Genomic DNA, 18,248 nt, shown 5'->3' with positions numbered 1-18,248 from the left:
TACGTATCTGTGAAAAGAGTTTGAACGGGATGATGTGGAAGGTCCCTTCTGGTTCTACAATAATTTGCACTTTAGAATTTTACGAAATAAGTTAAATTAAGCCTAAAAACCCCTCATAATTCTATTCCAAGGAGCTCCATGTTAAGTTTCTCTTTGAAGTCCCCTGGGCAGGCTATGACCGTCCACAGGCCATGGTGCCCTAGCTGGCACTTTTCTAAGGGCGGGTCCCTAGAGCATGGACCTGAGCAAAGCCTGCACTGCAGCCGCTGCTGCTGCTGCTCAGAGCTCAGGCCTTGCCTCGCCATTGTGTATCCTCCTGTTTCTTCTGGAAAGTTGTCATTACAGGCAGTGTGAAAGGTTTACTAAACTATAATCTGGTAAAGGAGGAAGAAGATTGGGAAACAAGGAAGAGATTTGAAAATCCCCCCTATCTGGAGGTTTCCAAGAAAACAGGACCTCAATTTCCAGTTTTCATTGCATTGTAAATTAAAAATGAAATCCTAAGCCCCCAACCACTGAGTGGATTCCCTCTTGGCCAAGGAGACGCTAGAGACTCCATGCAAACTGAGTTTCCAGGCCCGATGGGCCGGGAGGTTGGATTTGCCATGTTGTAACCCTTCCTTTTGTAGCTTGGCACAACGACTGACCAGCATCAGTGCTAAAATGAGATCATAAGAACTGACAGAACAGACTCTCAGTGGCAATAAGATACCAAAGAATGAATAAGAACTAAGACCATGCCAGGCAGGGATAAGTCACACACTTCTGCACCTAAAGCAAAACAAATATGTAAAATCAATCTTATTATTTCAACTGAAAAAAAAAATAATAAACTACCTTCTATCTGCCACCAGGGCTTTCTTTTTCTCTGGCAGCTAAACAAGCACCGGCCTTGAGCTGAGCTATATTAAAGCCACGGCAGTCCTTCCACTGCCAGATGCTGACTGACTGACCCTGTTCCACCAGCCATAGGTGCAGCTTTCATTAGAAGAGGTACTGATTTCAATAACTTTCTTCTGATATGAAGACCAACCATGGACTGCTTCTGGCCTATTTACAGAGACACTCAAGTGCCTTTGCGTTCTGAAAAGACCTTTTACATATAGGGCCTAATTGTAATTAATACATGTAAATGTTAAGTCTCCACCCCAAGGTGAACATAAGTTGTATGTAACATGTGTGCTTATTCAGTATACATGTATTAGGACCATCTTCATGAATATTCATGTCTCCTGCTGTAACCTGTTGAATATGTATACTTGGTCAACTTACTATGCTTAAATTCCTGTCTTACCTGTCCCCCACTTAAAGTGTCTGATAATGGCTTCTGCCGGAGGCTATGCTTCCCAGGCTGTTAGGATTGGAGGCTGTGACCCTTATAAGAAACAAACTCCTTTCTAAATTGATAAATTGTGTGATTTTCAGGTTAACAGACCATATTTGAGAGACTCAAGGGAGGAATTCTATTTTACCTGCAGACTTAAAAAAAGACTTTATTTGTGCTACAGTAACATTTATAATGATTTTTGAATAACTTAGAACAAAGGAGGGTGAAAAAGTGGATATGCATTTTATAATGTTGTATTTTAACATTTTACGATTCTCTGTTTCCTTTAAGAAGTTTACAACATAAGTCTATTATTCTTAGTATTATTATCATTTAAGTAGCTCTTTGGAGGCTTGTGATTTGTAGATTTATCCATTTCTCTTTTATATAATTTAGGCGTTAGATTAATTATTTTTGACTGGAGCCCCATGGATTATCAAAGATGGGGGATAGTCATCTTAAAATGATTATAGCTAGGACCTATATTGATTATAGCTAGGACCCATATTGCAGCTGCAAGTCAACTCTCACAAACATGAAAGCATGTGGCCTGTTTTAAGTCTTTCTCCTAGTCAATTTCAATTTTTAGTTTCCATTATTATCACCTTGAGAACTGTTCTGTACTTAATTTCTTCATAATTTACATTTCTTCTACAATCTTCTGTTCCCTTCATCAAATTCTCTTATTCTTTCCTTTTTGTAAGTTGTATGTTGCTATTCCTTGCTTTAACTTTTCAGATATTAATTTAGTATGTCAGGCTAAACTCTTCTTCAGACAATGAGCTGAAACTCTGGGAGAAGTGAGGAAGTTTTGAAATCTTTCAGCAGAAGGTAATTTAGCTCTGCTCAGAAAGACCCTTCTCCAGTGACTGCTGGGAATATCCCCAGGTTGGAAATGCCAGCTCTTTGCTTGCTGAGAATTTAATCAGTCAAGAGCACATCTTTTTCAAGCTGTGGAAGGGCGATTAATCTACCCTGTGCTGATGGCTAGGCTGCTGGGATGACCCAAACCAAAGCCAGACAGAATCTCAAGATTTCCTGTAGCTGCTTCCAGGGAGGTGCTGTGTCTTGTATTTAGAGATTGTTGTTAAGCATTCCTCTTGACTTTCACTGTCATTACTATTTTGTGCTTCCTCTTTGGCAAATTTCCTTAGCTTCCTCTTTGAGTTATATGATATTGGTGTTTGAATTCCTTATTTAGTTACTCTTTTAGTCAACTGGATTTTTTTCCTACTGTTCATTCATTTTGTTCATCAGTGGTCTATTTTTGCATTTTTTAATCCAATAAAGTGTGTCCATCTTTAGTTTATCCACAGAAACATTTTAGGAAATGAAATTGACAATATTCCCTAGTTTTAGGAATCAGGATGATCTGTTGCTTTGTCAACAGATTTTGAGACATGCTTGAGAGAAATGTAAGGTTAAAACTGTCTCTGCAAACTAAGCACATATGCTTATTCTTAGCCAGACACCAGTTAATTAAAGATAAATCAGAAAAGCAGAATAAGCCCAAAACAGAAAGTACAACCGTTTTGGCAAACTTCATAGTTATGGAAAGTATAAATGCTTAGAAATTTAGGAGAAGCAACATATATTTTAAAAATTAGTATTAAATATAAATGCAAGTGAATGGGCACAGTGGCTCATGTCTATAATCCCAGGACTTTGGGAGGCCGAGGTGGGAGGATCACTTGAGGTCAGGAGTTTGAGACTGACCTGGCCAACATGGCGAAACCCCAGTTCTACCAAAAAAATACAAAAGTTAGCCCTGTCTGGTGGTGTGTCCGTGTAGTTCCAGCTACTTGGGAGGCTGAGGTGGGAGAGTCACTTGAACCCAGGAGTTGGAGGTTGCAGTGAGCAGAGATCGTGCCACTGCACTCCAGCCTGGGTGACAGAGTGAGACTCTGTCTCAAAAATAAATAAATAAATAAATAAATGCAAGCAGTTCTGAGTATTTATTTAAAAACTCAGTTGTTCCCATGGGAGCAACTAGACATGACTTATTAAATAATAAGAATTAAGGGAGAGTAGTGATTGAAATGGAAATGTGAAGTTGCCTTTGGATCACTTAACAGAATAAACCTGGATGCGGTATCCTTTTCCCCTTAGATCAAATTGTAGTGTTTAATGGGTTGAACTCACAAGAGTTTTTGGGGGGTGGGGGTGGGGGAAAGCTCTAGAGCTCAAGTACTAAAATCTTGTTTGAACATTTAAATACATCATGGTTATAAGAATAGTAGAAAATGTGGAGCTGACTTGGTTACCAGTTTCCAAAAAATAAGAGACCGGTAATTTATTTCCTTATTGTTAAAAAGAATCATTAAACAACTCGTGAGGAAGGGGTAGAGAGGAGAATGGTTATGATCTGAACCTGTTCATAGTTCTGATTCCTGTTCTCATTTCTTCATTATTAAACCACCCAAATCTCCTACAGACAAATGTCTATAAGTCAAAATTTTTTTGGCACATGAATTATAGTTTCAGTTTGGAATAAGATTGTTTGAAGCAATGAGAAAGATCTGGTTGAATTAACAGTTGGAGTATTTGGATCAGCCAAATACCAAGTTAATCAGTTAAAAATAAAGCTGTGATTTTTGATGAAACTGGACTTAGATGCAAGCTGTGTTGCTGTGATGTCAGGGAGAGCTTCCCAGTAAGCATGGGGACCCGCAAGAGATGGCACGGGGTGTGGGTGTGAATGCAAGTGTGTCCTACCTTGCTCATACCTGCCAATTTAGAAAGTTGAGTGAATCCAGCAAATTCACTATTAGGGCTTACTCCTTTCCTCTGCTCACTGCCTTTGAATCAGCGCCTCAGTAACAGAAAATCTTTTCCAAGAAAAGGTCAGAAATCCTTATGTTCATTTTTTTCTCTATCTTCCTCCATTATCCCTTATGATATGAGTTACATGGATGTATCTTATTGAAAAGAGTTTATGGTCTTACAAAATGTGACAGCGGCTGGGCGCAGTAGCTCACATCTGTAATCCCAGCACTTTGGGAGGCCGAGGCAGGTGGATCACGAGGTCAGCAGTTTGACACCAGCCTGACCAACATGGTGAAACCCCATCTCTACTAAACATACAAAAATTAGCCGGGTGTGGTGGCATGCACCTGTAATCCCAGCTACTGTAATCCCAGGCAGGAGAATCACTTGAATCTGGGAGGCGGAGGTTGCAGTGAGCCGAGATTGTGCCACTGCATTTCAGCCTGGGTGACAGAGTGAGACTCCATCTCAAAAAAAAAAAAAAAAAAAGTGGCATCTTATTCTCGGTTTGCAGAGTTAGCTGGACTAGTTGTACTTTACTAAAAGGACTCAAAACAATGGAGTGTAGCATCCTAGTTGAAGACATAGGAGCTTTGACATTCAGAGAAATAGACAGTGAGAATGTGAGTCATGATGTGATGTATATTCAGAGAAAGAATCAAAGAACTGAACGTTCAAGTATTTCCCTGGCCTAGTTTCTTTGGTTCTTTTACTTAATGTCTTTTGCCTGGGCCAGAGAGAAAAGCTCTAAATATATTCACTCCACTCTTTTTAAAAATTTGTGTGCCTGATTTTGGTCAGATTACTCTAACATATTTTCTGACTATAATACAGGTATGGTATATGTCTGCATGATTTATTAAATGGTCTTTCTATACTTCATTCCTCCCGTGATCCTCAAAAGATGAACTATTTGATGAGCACAAAGGTGAGTGTCTGTCTTTGGTCCAGCAAACTCTCTGACTTCAGCCACCACCAAACTGGAAAGAGATAACATGCTTTGCCAAAGGTGGCAAGGACGGCCAGCAGAGGCCTTGGTGCCCCTACCTCTCAGTTCAAATCTCTCTCCACTGCACCACACTGCCTTTCCCAGAAGTAAAGGTCTCAGATAACCAGCTTGAGTCATTTTTACAGCCGTATAGAATGAGTTGCTTGTGATGAATTGATGTACTCTATTGTGCCTTTATAAGATCATCCGAAATCTAGAGGAATTCATGGCATTTGTGCTTCTGTGCCCCATTCATGTCCGATGGGTGCCATGTAATATTATTAGCTGTGAGGATAGAAGGGTCTAAGGCAGGAAAAAGGCCAAGTAGATAATCCTGAACTTCCTAACGCTGTTTCCACAGTCATTTTGTTATCCACTTTCCCTCTGACGGAGGCTGAGGGGACTGGGCAGTCACTGGCAAGGTTGTTAAGGTGAACAGATTTGTGTGTGTGTGTGTGTGTTTTATTTTATGTTATTTTTTGAGACAAGGTCTTGCCTTGTCGTCCAGCCTGGAGTGCAGTGGTGCAATCATGGCTCACTGTAGTCTCAACCTCCTGGGCTCAAGGAATTCTGCCGCCTCAGCCTCCCGAGCTGCTGGGACCACGGGCACATGCCACAATGCTTGGTTTTTTTTTTTTTTGATAGAGATGGGGTTTCACCATGATGTCCATCTCAAGAACAGACTGTAGAGGGGTGAGGGTAAATGCAGAAGAACTGTTGAGAGGCTACTGCAGCATTTCAGAGGAGAGGTGCTCGTGACTTGGACCAAAGTGATGGAAGTGAGACAGTTCTTTGGTCGGATCAGTTATCTTTAGAATAGTTTCTCACTCCCAAGTCATTGAACCAAAATTGCCTGGCTGTATCCTCCTGCATACGTGTCTCTGTCTGGCCCTTGACCAAGTCTTGGCTTGTATTATCTAGATTAGTGACTGTTATTGACTTCAATTCCATTTGCCCTTCTAATTATGGCTGAAAAGCAATCTGTCCCTCCCCAAATTGAATTTTTATTACTTATATTTTTGACATCAGTGATTGCATTCTGTTTGTGATATTGCAGGAGTATTGAAGGGAGCCCTTTTTCATTTTGAACCTGAAGCTAAGGCAATTGTGAGCTCCTGTACTAATCTGAGGGTTCCATAATCATTTTTAACAATCAAAAACATTATTCCATAACATTTTTTTAGGGCCACCATTCATAATATTTAGCTCCTAAACTGCAGGCAAGAATGTTAATGTTCTGTGCACATTGACTGTTGTAGCCGCCCACAGTCTCCCAGTTGGGCAGATTGAAAAGAAACCGTCAGTCTCAAGAAAACAAAAGAGCTGCTGTGTTTTCTCTTGGACCTGCTGCTGCTGCATGGAGTCCCAACTCTTTTTACCTGGATTGTGAAGCACCAGTCTGCAGTGCCCTCATAATACATATAACTCTTCATACTATGAGAAATGGAAAATTTCATGCATGAGTCTTCTAGGGCTGTCATAATGATGTATCTTGGACAGGGTGGCTTAGACAACGGAAGTTTATTTTCTTACATTTCTGAAATCTGAATGTCTAAGAACAAGGTATCAGCAGAGTTGGTTTCTTCTGAGGCTCCTCTCCTTGGCTGCTTGCAGACAGCTGTCTTCTCTTTTGTCCTCTGATGGTCTTCCCTCCACATCTCTATGTCTTTTCTTATAATGACACCAGTCATATTGGATTGGGGTCCACCCTTATGACTTTATTTTAAATTTATTGCTTATTTAAAAGCCCTATCTCCAAGACAACAGATGCTGGCGAGGATGTGGAGAAATAGGAACACTTTTACACTGTTGGTGAGAGTGTAAATTAGTTCAACCATTGTGGAAGACAGTGTGGCAATTCCTCAAGGATCTAGAAACAGAAATACCATTTAACCCAGCAATCCCATTACTGGGTATATACCCAAAGGATTATAAATCATTCTATTGTAAAGACACATTCTATTATATGTTTATTGCAGCAGTGTTCACAATTGCAAAGACTTGGAACCAACCCAAATGCCCATCAATGATAGACTGGATAAAGAAAATGTGGCACACATACACCACAGAGTACTATGCAGCCATAAAAAAGGATGAGTTCATGTTCTTTGCAGGCACATGGATAAAGCTGGAAACCATCATTCTCAGCAAACTGACACAAGAACAGAAAACCAAACACTGCATGTTCTCACTCATAAGTGGGTGTTGAACAATGAGAACACATGGACACAGGGAGGGGAACATCACACACCGGACCCGTTGGGGGGTAAAGGGCTAGGAAAAGGATAGCAGGGGGTGAGGGGATAGGGGAGGAATAGCATTAGGAGAAATACCTAATGTAGATGATGGGGTGATGGATGCAGCAAACCACCACCATGGCACGTGTATACCTAGGTAACAAACCTGCATTTTCTGCACATGTACCTCAGAACTTAAAGTATAATTTTAAAAAATGAGATTAAGAAACACACTTTAATACAAGAAAAAATAAACAGATAAAAATAAAAGCCCTGTCTCCAATCACAGTCACATTCTCAGGTACTGGGGATTCGGACTCCAACCTGTGAATTTTGGCGGACACAGCTAATGACAGACCCATTTGCATTTAATTTCCTTTCATCACAGCCACCCCTCTTAGTCTCTTTGATTAAGTTTTCTTGCCTTACAATGTAGATAATTATAGTTTCTACTTCATAGAGTTATAATAAGAATTTAAAATGCTCATCTACAGAAAGAATTTGGAAGAGTGTCTGGTACATAGTAAGTGTTCAATAAATGTTGGACTCTATTATTTCCAGGGCAGCTGCTTTGAATGAAGATACTTATCTGGGTAAATTAGGTCTGGTGTGTTTCTGAAAACATATTTGCTAATTTGTGTGGGCAAATTATGTGTTTCTAGGGTAAGGCATAATTTCATCTGAGAGGATAGTTCTTATTTTTTATGAATAATATGCAAGTTTTTAAAAAAGTGGGGATTGGTTTTAATTATTAAAGTACATGGAACTCTTGTTTATCAACATTGAGCTGGTTTTATTTGCTGGTTTTCCATTTGCATTCCAGCTCCTGGAATTAAGGTTTGAGGATCACAGTATGATGGCAGCAGCAATGTGTGTGTGTTTGGATGTTAATGTGCCATCTTTGTACATTGAACTGGTTTTATTTGCTGGTTTTCCATTTGCATTCCTGCTCCTGGAATTAGGGTTTGAGGATCACAGTATGATAGCAGCAGCAATGTGTGTGTGTTTGGATGTTAATGTGCCATCTTTGTACATTGAACTGGTTTTATTTGCTGGTTTTCCATTTGCATTCCTGCTCCTGGAATTAGAGTTTGGGGATCACAGTATGACGGCAGCAGCAATGTGTGTGTGTTTGGGGGTTAATGCGCCATCTTTGTACTCCAGCCCGGATACCCTACTTCAATAAAAGCAGATTCCCTGTTATCTTCATTATATTTTATAGTGCTGTGTAAACTTTGGTTTGAGAGAATTCTTCTACTAAAAATAGCCTGAAACCCACTAGCATAGTGTATAGATTACTCATATCATCTGCTCTCCCCACAATTGCTTTTATTCTGTGTATACTCCAGGGATACAACTAATGTTAATAAGAGCCTGAGGAAAACTTAATTGGGAAGGTAAATTTGTTGCAAAAAGGAATATAGCATAAATTAAACATAAATAATATAAAACAATGCATTTAATTATCTGCATCACTGCCTCCTTCCTCTAACATGGATATCTGAGAGGAGACTAATTTTCTTTCTGGGACAGGGTCAGATCTGAGCCTAGACCAGGGAACTGTGTCAAGGCCTGGAAAGACGGTGCTTGACCTACTTTTTATGTGATATGTTGGGCATTAGCTAAAGGCACTGCTGTTTTGATCAGCTAAAATTTCAGTAACAGTAAGAGGATCCACAAACTATCTGAACTGCTAATGCATGAACTAGTCTGTGTGTGGTTGAGAATGGCTACTTATACTGTTAAATGCTGATAATGGTTCAATGATGTGGTGAACCATTTATTAAACATTTATTTGTTGAATAGAATCCCATGAGCCCAGCAAGGAAAAGGGATTTCTGCCCAAGGAAGGTTTTCAGTTTGGGCAGCAGGCATTAGCCACCCAAAGCTGGTGCTGCTGCTAGAATCAGAGGCAGAACCAGACCGGGTCCATGTCCGATGCCCTCTGTTCTTTTCTCCCCACCATCTCAAGTGGTTTCATCTGCCCCAGTCTGCATGTCTGTGTGACACTCTGCCTTACCTTCTCTCAAAAGATCCAATCCCCAGCCAGCCAGAGTCTAGAATTCTCCAGGCAGGATTCCAAATGTTGTTTTCCACTGTTCCCACTGAGTACGCTAATTTTTGTCAGATGGCAGCTCCTGAATTCCGAACAGTCTGGTGTCACATGCCTCGCCTTCTGTCAACCCTCACTTCCTCCATTTGGGTTGATCTCAGCTGGGCTGGAAAACCCTTCTCTGTTGAAAGTAGGTCTAAAGTGGTAATGACTGACTAGCATGGACCTGCACCAGTTCCCAGGTATTTACAATTGAAACAAATTTGCTTATACTCAGAAATGACAAATTGGTGGATGTGGTAACATCAAAAGATAGTTCTTGGTCAGGCGCAGTGGCTCATGCCTGTAATCCCAGCACTTTGGGAGACTGAGGCAGGTGGATCACGAGGTCAGGAGATTAAGACCATCCTGGCCAACATGCTGAAACCCTGTTTCTACTAAAATACAAAAATTTAGCTGGGCATGGCAGTGCGTGCCAATAGTCGCAGCTACTCAGGAGGCTGAGGCAGGAGAATCACTTGAACCCGTGAAGCAGAGATTGCAGTAAGCCGAGATCATGCCACTGCGCTCCAGACTAGCGACAGAGCGAGACTCTGTCTCAAAAAAAAAAAAAAGTTCTTAAGTTGAAGAACAAACAAAAATTAGCAAATTAGCAGCTTAGCTCTGATACTTGGCAACCCTGGTATAAGATTTCCTGACCTTCTGCAGCCCTTCCCTTCCCCTTCCCACGCATACCCCAGAAACCTTGACCTTTGCTTTTGCGGGTCCTCGTTTAATCAAGTAATCACTCCTCTTCTAGCACCTGTAACATTCTCTGGCATTTCTAGCAGCAGTAAGTGGTTGAGGGCAGGAACCATGTCTTCATGATCCAAGTTCCTAGCTTACTTGGTGCCCAGTAGACAGATATGTGAAGAATGAATGAGTTCATGAATGCATGAAAGAGTGGAAAACTAGAATGGATGTTCTCACTGCTCTGAGCATCCATGTCATCCAGCCCTGCTGCTCCCTTCCCTTTCTGACCTGTATCGCCCTGCGAGGCCCGTGCACCTCATGCCTGGCTTGCACTGCTGAAGGGGCCTGCCTGGTTTTGTCACATTCAGACTTTCTTCCTCCAAATCATCTCATCGTGCCACCTGACTGTTTTTCTAAAAAACGAAAACATTTCTTTCATATTGTTCTTTTGCTAAAAAACGGAATGATTTCTCATTGCTTGAGGGATAGAATTCAAAACTCCTTAGCTTGGCATTTAATACTGACTAGCACTTGCCCTTGATATTTCTTTAAAATTAATTTAATTGTAAATATTTCAAACATATTTAAAAACGCAACAGTTACTCATTTACCCACCATTACAATTTAAACAAATAGCAGAATTTGCTCCATTTTACTTTGATTTTATTTCCCTAGTAAATAAATTTATTATGATTATTATTACTTTTTTGGAGATGGAGTTGCCCAGGCTGGAGTGCAGTGGCATGATCTCAGCTCACTCCAATTAAGTCTCCTGGGTTCAAGCAATTCTCCTGCCTCAGCCTCCAGCGTAGCTGGGAGTATAGGTGCATGCCACCATGCCTGGCTAATTTTTTTTTTTAAATTTTTGTAGAGGTGAGGGTTTCACCATGTTGGCCAGGCTGGTCTTGAACTCCTGACCTCAGTTGATCCTCCAGCCTCTGCCTCCCAAAGTGCTGGGATTATAGGCATGAGCCACCATGCCTGGACCCTAACCAAATAAATAGGCAAACATTTTAGATACAGATAGGCCCTACGCCATCCTTCCCTCTCCTTTCCTACCAGAAATAGTCATTTCCCTGTTTAACTTTGCTTTTCACAACTCACTGCGAGAACCACTTGCTCCAGTTAGATTTCTCTTCTCTCTAGAGTTTCATCCTCCTTTCTTTTTTTCTCGGAAGCCCAGTTCACTTTTCACCTCTTTTGGTAAGCGTTCCCACCAGTCTCCTAGTTCTAAATTGCCCTACAAGTTATTGTCTCCATTGCTCAAGGCAGACAATATTCTGCCTGGTGACAGCTTTTATGTGGCACTCTTCTCCTAGTATTGGTTTTCTATTCCCCTTATAGTAACTTTTTCCTCTGGCTTTATATTATAGTGAATTGCATGCGTTTCTTCTCCACGAGGTGACAACCTTCAGAATAAGATCTGAGTCTTAATTGTATTGATTCATTCCTTCTACAGCTATTGACTGAGGGCTTACTAACAAGCTCCAGGAATTTCCTTAGCACTGGGGGTGCGGGAGTGAACACAAAAGACAGTCACTGCCTTCGTCGAACTTAAGTTCTAGTGGGGGAGAGAGACAGAAATTACATGAGTAAATAAATGTGTCAAGGTGAAAAGTGCTAAGGAGAAAAGGGAAGCAGGAGAAGCTTATGGGTGCTACTTCAGACACACTTTAAGTATGTGTCTCTCCTTTATGCTCTACGTCAGTGCCGGATGCAGGGGGCACTGGGTATACTGAATTGCATGATATACCCAAATAGATACTATTTGATTCCCTGCAGGTGAGACACTACTCAGTGTAGACCTTCTGTCTGGGAAAATGGTTATAGAAATGCAGATTTTAATCCTTTGCTGCCAGAAGCACAACTTGGCTGTTCTTGCCATTATCGGTAGATGTGCACTCTGGTCATGAGATTATAACACTAGTTTTAATAAATCATAAGGGAGGAAAGGTCTGCTTTCTGGCATCATATTTATTCCATAGCCAAATGGAACCAACGTGGCATCATCTTTCCTCCTGTGCTTCTTCAGCCATCAGACCAGTGGAAGGGTCCCTCTCTGCAGTGTTCCTAACTGTAGTGGTATTGAACTATGGTTACCAAGAAGACCAATCTTCTCTTTTTAATTCTTCCAGCCTCCAGGAAAGAATAAAATCCCTCAACTTGTCACTTCAAGAAATCACTACCAAGGTAAGTACCTTTATACTCCCATTTTCCAAAGAAGCCTATGAAGTTTTCCTTTGACTTGATTTTACCACTAGATTATAGGATACCGAGCATCTGGGAAAAAACTGTAGATTTTGCAGGCCCGATGATGAGTTAAAAGAGCCAGGAGAGAGTGCCGCTGTCATAGTGGAGGTCTCAACTTGTGGACACCCCAGAAATGGACTGGGTTGGCCTTTGCTGCAAAAGGAGCTGTCAATTTAGGGACTGGAAAAAGACTGTCACTATGCATATTGAGTCATTGCTTAAAAATGCATTCGGGGCTGGGCGAGGTGGCTCATGCCTGTAGTCCCAGCACTTTGGGAGTCCGAAGGGGGTGGATCAACTGAGGTCAGGAGTTTGAGAACAGCCTGACCAACATGACAAAACCCTGTCTCTCCTAAAAATACAAAAGTTAACTGGGTGTGGTGGCAGGTGCCTGTAATCCTAGCTACTGGGGAGGTTGAGGTGGGAGAATCTCTTTAACCTGGGTGGTGGTGGTTGCAGTGAGCCAAGATTGCGCCATTGCTTTCCAGTGTGGGAAAAAAATGCTTTCAAGATGGTAGTAATTTGAGAAATTAATTACTTTTCTTCCCAGGAGGGCAATGTCTAGTTTCCTCACAAATGAAATAGTCGGTGGCTTTTTTGTTGTTGTTGTTGTTGTTCTTTAAAGCCTTTCAGTTGGCTTGACAATCATTTTGCCTACTTTATCCATCATTTATATTGCTATAGCAAGACCTTGGTTTGTGTACAGACAGAATACTTCTTCATTATTTCCTGAGAGCACAGGTAATTAAATTAAATAATCAATGTCCTCATTAGTTAGGATAACCACAGTTTACAAAACAAAAGCCGTTCCCTATGTATTTATACCTGGCTGAGTTATTGGCAGACTGAGAAACAGGATCAATTTCTCTGTGAATTATGACTAAATGTTGTAGCAGAGAACTGGGTATGAATCATTCATTATTTGCAGTAGGGATTGTTGTACGTTGGTCAAAATGTAAAAAGGACACCTTGCTGAGCAGAGAGCAACACAGCTGAGAGCCTGCTGGCCTGGAAGGACTCTCTTCCAGTCTCTGTGCCCAGGGAAAGAAAGTCTTGGACCCTAGATCAGGAAACATGCCAAGAGATCACTGCAGCTAAGCTGAAGTCAGGGATGTGTTGTTGGCAAAAACGTCTAGAGTTACTCTATGCATTTTCTCCATTTCTGTATTGAATTTATTTCTGAAAACAACACCCAATGATTTTGCTAAAAGTCACAGAGCCACAGGTTTGATGAATAATTATAATTTGCATACAATGAGAGCTTCCTGTTAGGACCAAATGGTACCCATAAGACACCATTGGAGCCAGGGACCCAGAAATTCTTGAATTCTGCTCTGCTCACCCAAAGGCTTTGTCACCCAGGATTTGTTTTTAATTTCCAACTAGTGTTAAAGATCTTAGATTTTCCCAAATATCAAAAATGGTTTGCTTTGTTTGCATACAGTCTTACTCTATTTAAGTTGCTATAACGAAGTACCATAGATGGGGTAGCTTATAAACAACAGAAATTTAATTCTCATCACTTTGAAGTCCGGAAGTCTGAGATTAGAGTACCAGCATGGCTAAGTTCTGGTGAGAGGCCCTCTTCCAGGCTGTAGACCATTGACTTCTTGTTGTATTTCTGGATGGAAGAAGAGGGCAAAGTGGGGTTTCTGGGGCTTCTTTTTATTTTTGAGATGGAGTTTCACTCTGTCACCAGGCTGGAGTGCAGTGGCGCTATATTGGCTCACTGCAATCTCTGCCTCCCAAGTTCAAGTGATTCTCTTGCCTCAGCCTCCAGAGTAGCTGAGACTACAGGCACGCACCACCACGCCCAGCTAATTTTTATATTTTTAGTAAAGTCGGGGTTTCTCCATGTTGGCCAGGATGGTCTCCATCTCTTGACCTTGTGATCCACCTGCTTCAGCTTCCCAAAGTGCTGGGATTATAGGTGTGAGTCACTGCACCTGGCCTCTGGGGCTTCTTTATAAGGGTACTAATCCCCTTCACAGGGGCTCTATTTTCATGACCTGATCACCTCCCAAATCCCCCGCCTCCTAATACCATCACCTTGGGAGTTAGAATTTCAACGTATGATTCTGGGGGGATAAAAACATTCCTGACCATTGCACATACCTTCTCTACTACATTTATAAAACTTTATAATTACGTTACTTTTCCATAAAATTAAGGAACTCATGTCTTTGATTTTAAAACGTAAGTATAAAAGCCCCATTTGATATTGTGTTCCTTGGGATCTAATTTTATTTATAAATACAAAGGATACACAGATTTTTCTGGGGATGTGTATGTGTGTGTGGATAGGTGGACAGGTATGTGTGCACAGTCATGAGTGTGTGTATGTGTGTGTGTGTGTGTGTGTGTGTTGTGGGTAGGGGGCTATGTTAGTCCACAGAGAATTAAAACAAAACTATCCAGTCACACAAAACACCTTTCCCTTTACTTTAAACTAGATTGACCAGTGATCATGGGGTAAAGGTCTCAGCTTGACATAGCTTTCTTTCTCTAGTGTGTTACACACACACACAGACACGCACACACACACACACACACACACACCCTGATATTATTTAGATTCCTGTCCCAGAAAGAAATGAAACCTTCCTTGCACTCATTATATTTCTTCAACTCTTATGGGTTACCCAAACCAAAGGTAATTAAGGGATAAATGAGATAGAAGAAACAGTTGGAAATAAATGGAATGTCTGGAGATTGGTAGGTATTAGATTACATCCAGCAAAGCCTGAAAGAATGAACATTGCAATTTAATAAGAAGATTCAGAAAGGTTGTTTCATATTAATAATGACAGCTTGAAGGATAGATTTGCTCAACAAAGGAGAAACTGACCCAATTGTGTTGAACAGATACTGTTCACTAAAATCAGAAATATTGGACATAGATTGACTGAGACATAAGTATTATGGCTGGTGTTACAGAGTTGATGGAAATGCCCTCAGACCTCAGATGACATTATTAAATGGGTAGGATGGGATGTGCCAGTCTTCTGGGTTTGAGCCAACCCAAGACTTGGTGCTGGGGGAAGGGATCTCTTCCTTTTAACTCTGGTTCTGACATCCTGAAAAGCTTCAAGACTGCTGAAAGGGTCCCGGAATTAATTACTTTGGACATGTGGCTGCCCAACACCACCAGGGAAGGCTTTGGTTTAGAGGCTACCAACCTGTCGTCTTCATCCAGAGAATGATTTTTAAAGATGTTGGAAAGTTACAGCTACTGAACAGAACATATGGAAGTCCATGAGAGAAATAGTGGAGTATTTTAGGCAGGATGGGTGAGGTCTGCTTTGACTCTAAAAATAATCTCAATTCAGCAGACTGATATAAGAAAACATTTAAGGTTGACGGTGTCCAACAAACCCTAGATTCTTATGGGAAATTCAATTTTTCTAGGTAGCTCATTAATCTGAGTCTAGATAACGTTACATATGAGGTTTTGGCCTTCAAAACGAGAAAAACAAATGTGATGTTTTAGCCTCCAACAAAATAAAAGATAACCTAAAGACATTTGGAAAAAGAAATTAAGGGTTTTTTTTTGTTTGTTTTTTTGATATTTTTGAAGAACCGAAGGAAAAAAAATGTAGGACGTATTTGGAGTGTCATGGGAAAATACATGATAAAACTCTCAAACCTCACTAAGAGTAACTTGTCTATTTGTCAAATCTGACTTGCCAGCAAGTATCTATCTGCCTTCCAAGTTTCTCTAAACAGTGTCTACTAATACTAGTAGTTACACCGAGCTTGGAGCTCTGACATTCATCTCAATGGCCATATCTTTATTCACCGCACACCGTGTGCCAGGCACGGAGCAAAGTCCCTGCTCACATAGAGCTTGCATCCCAGCAGAGAGACAATACGGAAACAAAGGACTAGAAGCACATGGTGTGTCATGTGGGAGGAAGCTGTGGAAAAACATCAAGGGAAGGGAGGACAAAGGGAGGCTGCTATTTTGGGTGGGTCATCAGTAAGGCCTTTCCTCCCAGGCAACGACTGAACAGAGAGCCCCAAAAGGCGTGAGTGAGCGAAACCACCTGGGACTACCAAAGTGACGCGGACAGGAGGATTCAGCAAAGGCCTGCAGGAGGCCGGAGGCAGATGGGATGCAGTTATTTTAGCCTGTGGTTGCTCTCTGTTGGGTCAGCTCATATCAGCTTTGTAATTGGGTATGGGGCAATGGGCATGTGGTTGGAATGCACCATTGCTCACTTTATTTTCATTCTTTTTCCTCCATTCTCTCCTCCCTTCTTCCCTCCTTTCCCTCCCTCCCTCCCTTCCTTCCTTCCCTTTTCTCTCTCTTTCTTCCTTCTCCCTTCTTCCCACCCTCCTTTCTTTTTTCCCTCCCTCTCTCCCTCTCCCTTCCTTCCTTCCCTCCCCCTTCCTTCCTTCTTTCCTTTCTTTCTCTCTCTTCCTTCCTTCTCCCTTCTTCCCTCCCTCCCTTCTTTCCTTTTCCCATCCTCCCTCCCTTTCTTTCTTTTTTCCCTCCCTTCCTCCTTCCTTCCTCCCTCCCTCCCTTCCTCCCTTCCTCCCTTTTTCCCTCCTTCCCTTCTTCCCTTCCTCCTTCCCTCTCTTCTTTGTTTTTCTTTTTCCATTGCTTGCTTTTTGAGCATTACCCTCCAATCACTCTTCATCACCTCCCTTAAGTACTTATAGACCCAGAAATCTCTGACCTGGCTGTTGTACTGCCTTCTGATTTTTAGCTGAATAAATAATGATTCCTGGCCATTTCTCTCCCCCTAGGTGTGTATGAGTGAGAAATTCTGCAGCACCCTGAGAAAGAAAGTTAACGATATTGAAACCCAGCTACCAGCCTTGCTTGAAGCCAAAATGCATGCCATATCAGGTAACCGGCAGTGTAGGAGACGTTGAGGCTGTCCAACTAAAATAATGACGGCCAGCCAGCATGTCGCCTTTTGTCCTTGATGAACATTCCACTGTTATCATGTTATTCTCAGACATCTGAAAGATTTGCTGGGGAGCTTCACTAATGCACACATAATACAGCACAAGTTGTTGATGTGAGTACCATGTTTGAGACTTCTAGTTCCTGTTTCTTGAAGAGTTTAGAGACTAATGTACTCTGTGTGCCATATGGTTCTAGCAGATGTGTGTATAGCATTGTGTATCTGTAAATGCCGAATGAGGATTATTAGGTGTGATCAGACCCTTCCTATAGTGGGAAAGATGGTAGCATGAGAAAAATTGATGTTCTCAGTTGAAAAATTTAGTCACAGAAACTTGGAGAATCCTCAAAGGATTATGTTCCCTCTTGCTCTGGCAGTTATTAAGGAATCGATTTTTCCATTAATTAGTAGCTTGAAAACAAGAGTCTCTGAAAACAGTATCTTACCCTATCATTTGATAGTGCTTTCAAACACTCTTCTGTATTTGTTATTTTATTTTCACAATTGCTATATTAGGTAGGCGGGAGAGGGACCGTGATCCCAATGAATAGGTGGGGAGGTTGAGGCCACAGGATGTGTCCTTTGGTTATGGTCACTCAGTTAGCTAAGCAGTGGCAGATCTGAGGCTAAAGTCCAGGCACTCTCTTGGTGTGTTATATATGGATTTTTAACCCAGTTACGTAATGACGGCTTCGAAAAGTTCTCTGAGTTTTATATAGGTTGAATGAACCCACAGCTCATCAGCTTCAAAGGAATCATAAAAATTTAACGAAAAGGTATAATAATTACATGTATGGGTTTTAAATGGTATTTTAAGAAGGAATATAGTAATTGGCAGCTTCTGCTCCTCAGATCATTAAACAACTAATGTTGGCAGCTAACGAGCAATTTGGTCCCTGGTGCAGTCATGCATATTATTTACAACCAGTAGAACATGGTAGTGCGCATGTGGGGCTTGGCTCTTAACAGCTTCACATGC

The 18,248-nt window shown here is 41.3% G+C and overlaps 1 protein-coding gene across 9 annotated transcripts in view; it reads left to right on the top strand.

The window, feature by feature from the left end:
* The window catches only part of DISC1 (DISC1 scaffold protein), a 373,398-nt gene that overhangs the window by 143,727 nt on the left and 211,423 nt on the right, over positions 1–18,248 (top strand). For all 9 annotated transcript variants that reach the window (XR_004257992.1, XR_004257994.1, XR_004257993.1 and 6 more), the window contains 2 exons: positions 12,239–12,293; positions 17,106–17,208. Coding sequence is in view for 6 of the 9 variants with exons in the window: in XM_032242435.1 (XP_032098326.1) it covers positions 12,239–12,293; positions 17,106–17,208 (158 nt within the window). In the remaining 3 variants the exon portion in view is untranslated. The remainder of the gene's footprint in view (positions 1–12,238; positions 12,294–17,105; positions 17,209–18,248) is intronic.

This window comes from Sapajus apella, unplaced genomic scaffold (genome assembly GCF_009761245.1).
Source record: "Sapajus apella isolate SASKATOON/1434 unplaced genomic scaffold, GSC_monkey_1.0 scaffold49, whole genome shotgun sequence".
NCBI classification, from domain to species: domain Eukaryota; kingdom Metazoa; phylum Chordata; class Mammalia; order Primates; family Cebidae; genus Sapajus; species Sapajus apella.
Note: the sequence above shows the minus strand (reverse complement) of the source record. Positions and strands in the feature narration are given on the sequence as shown.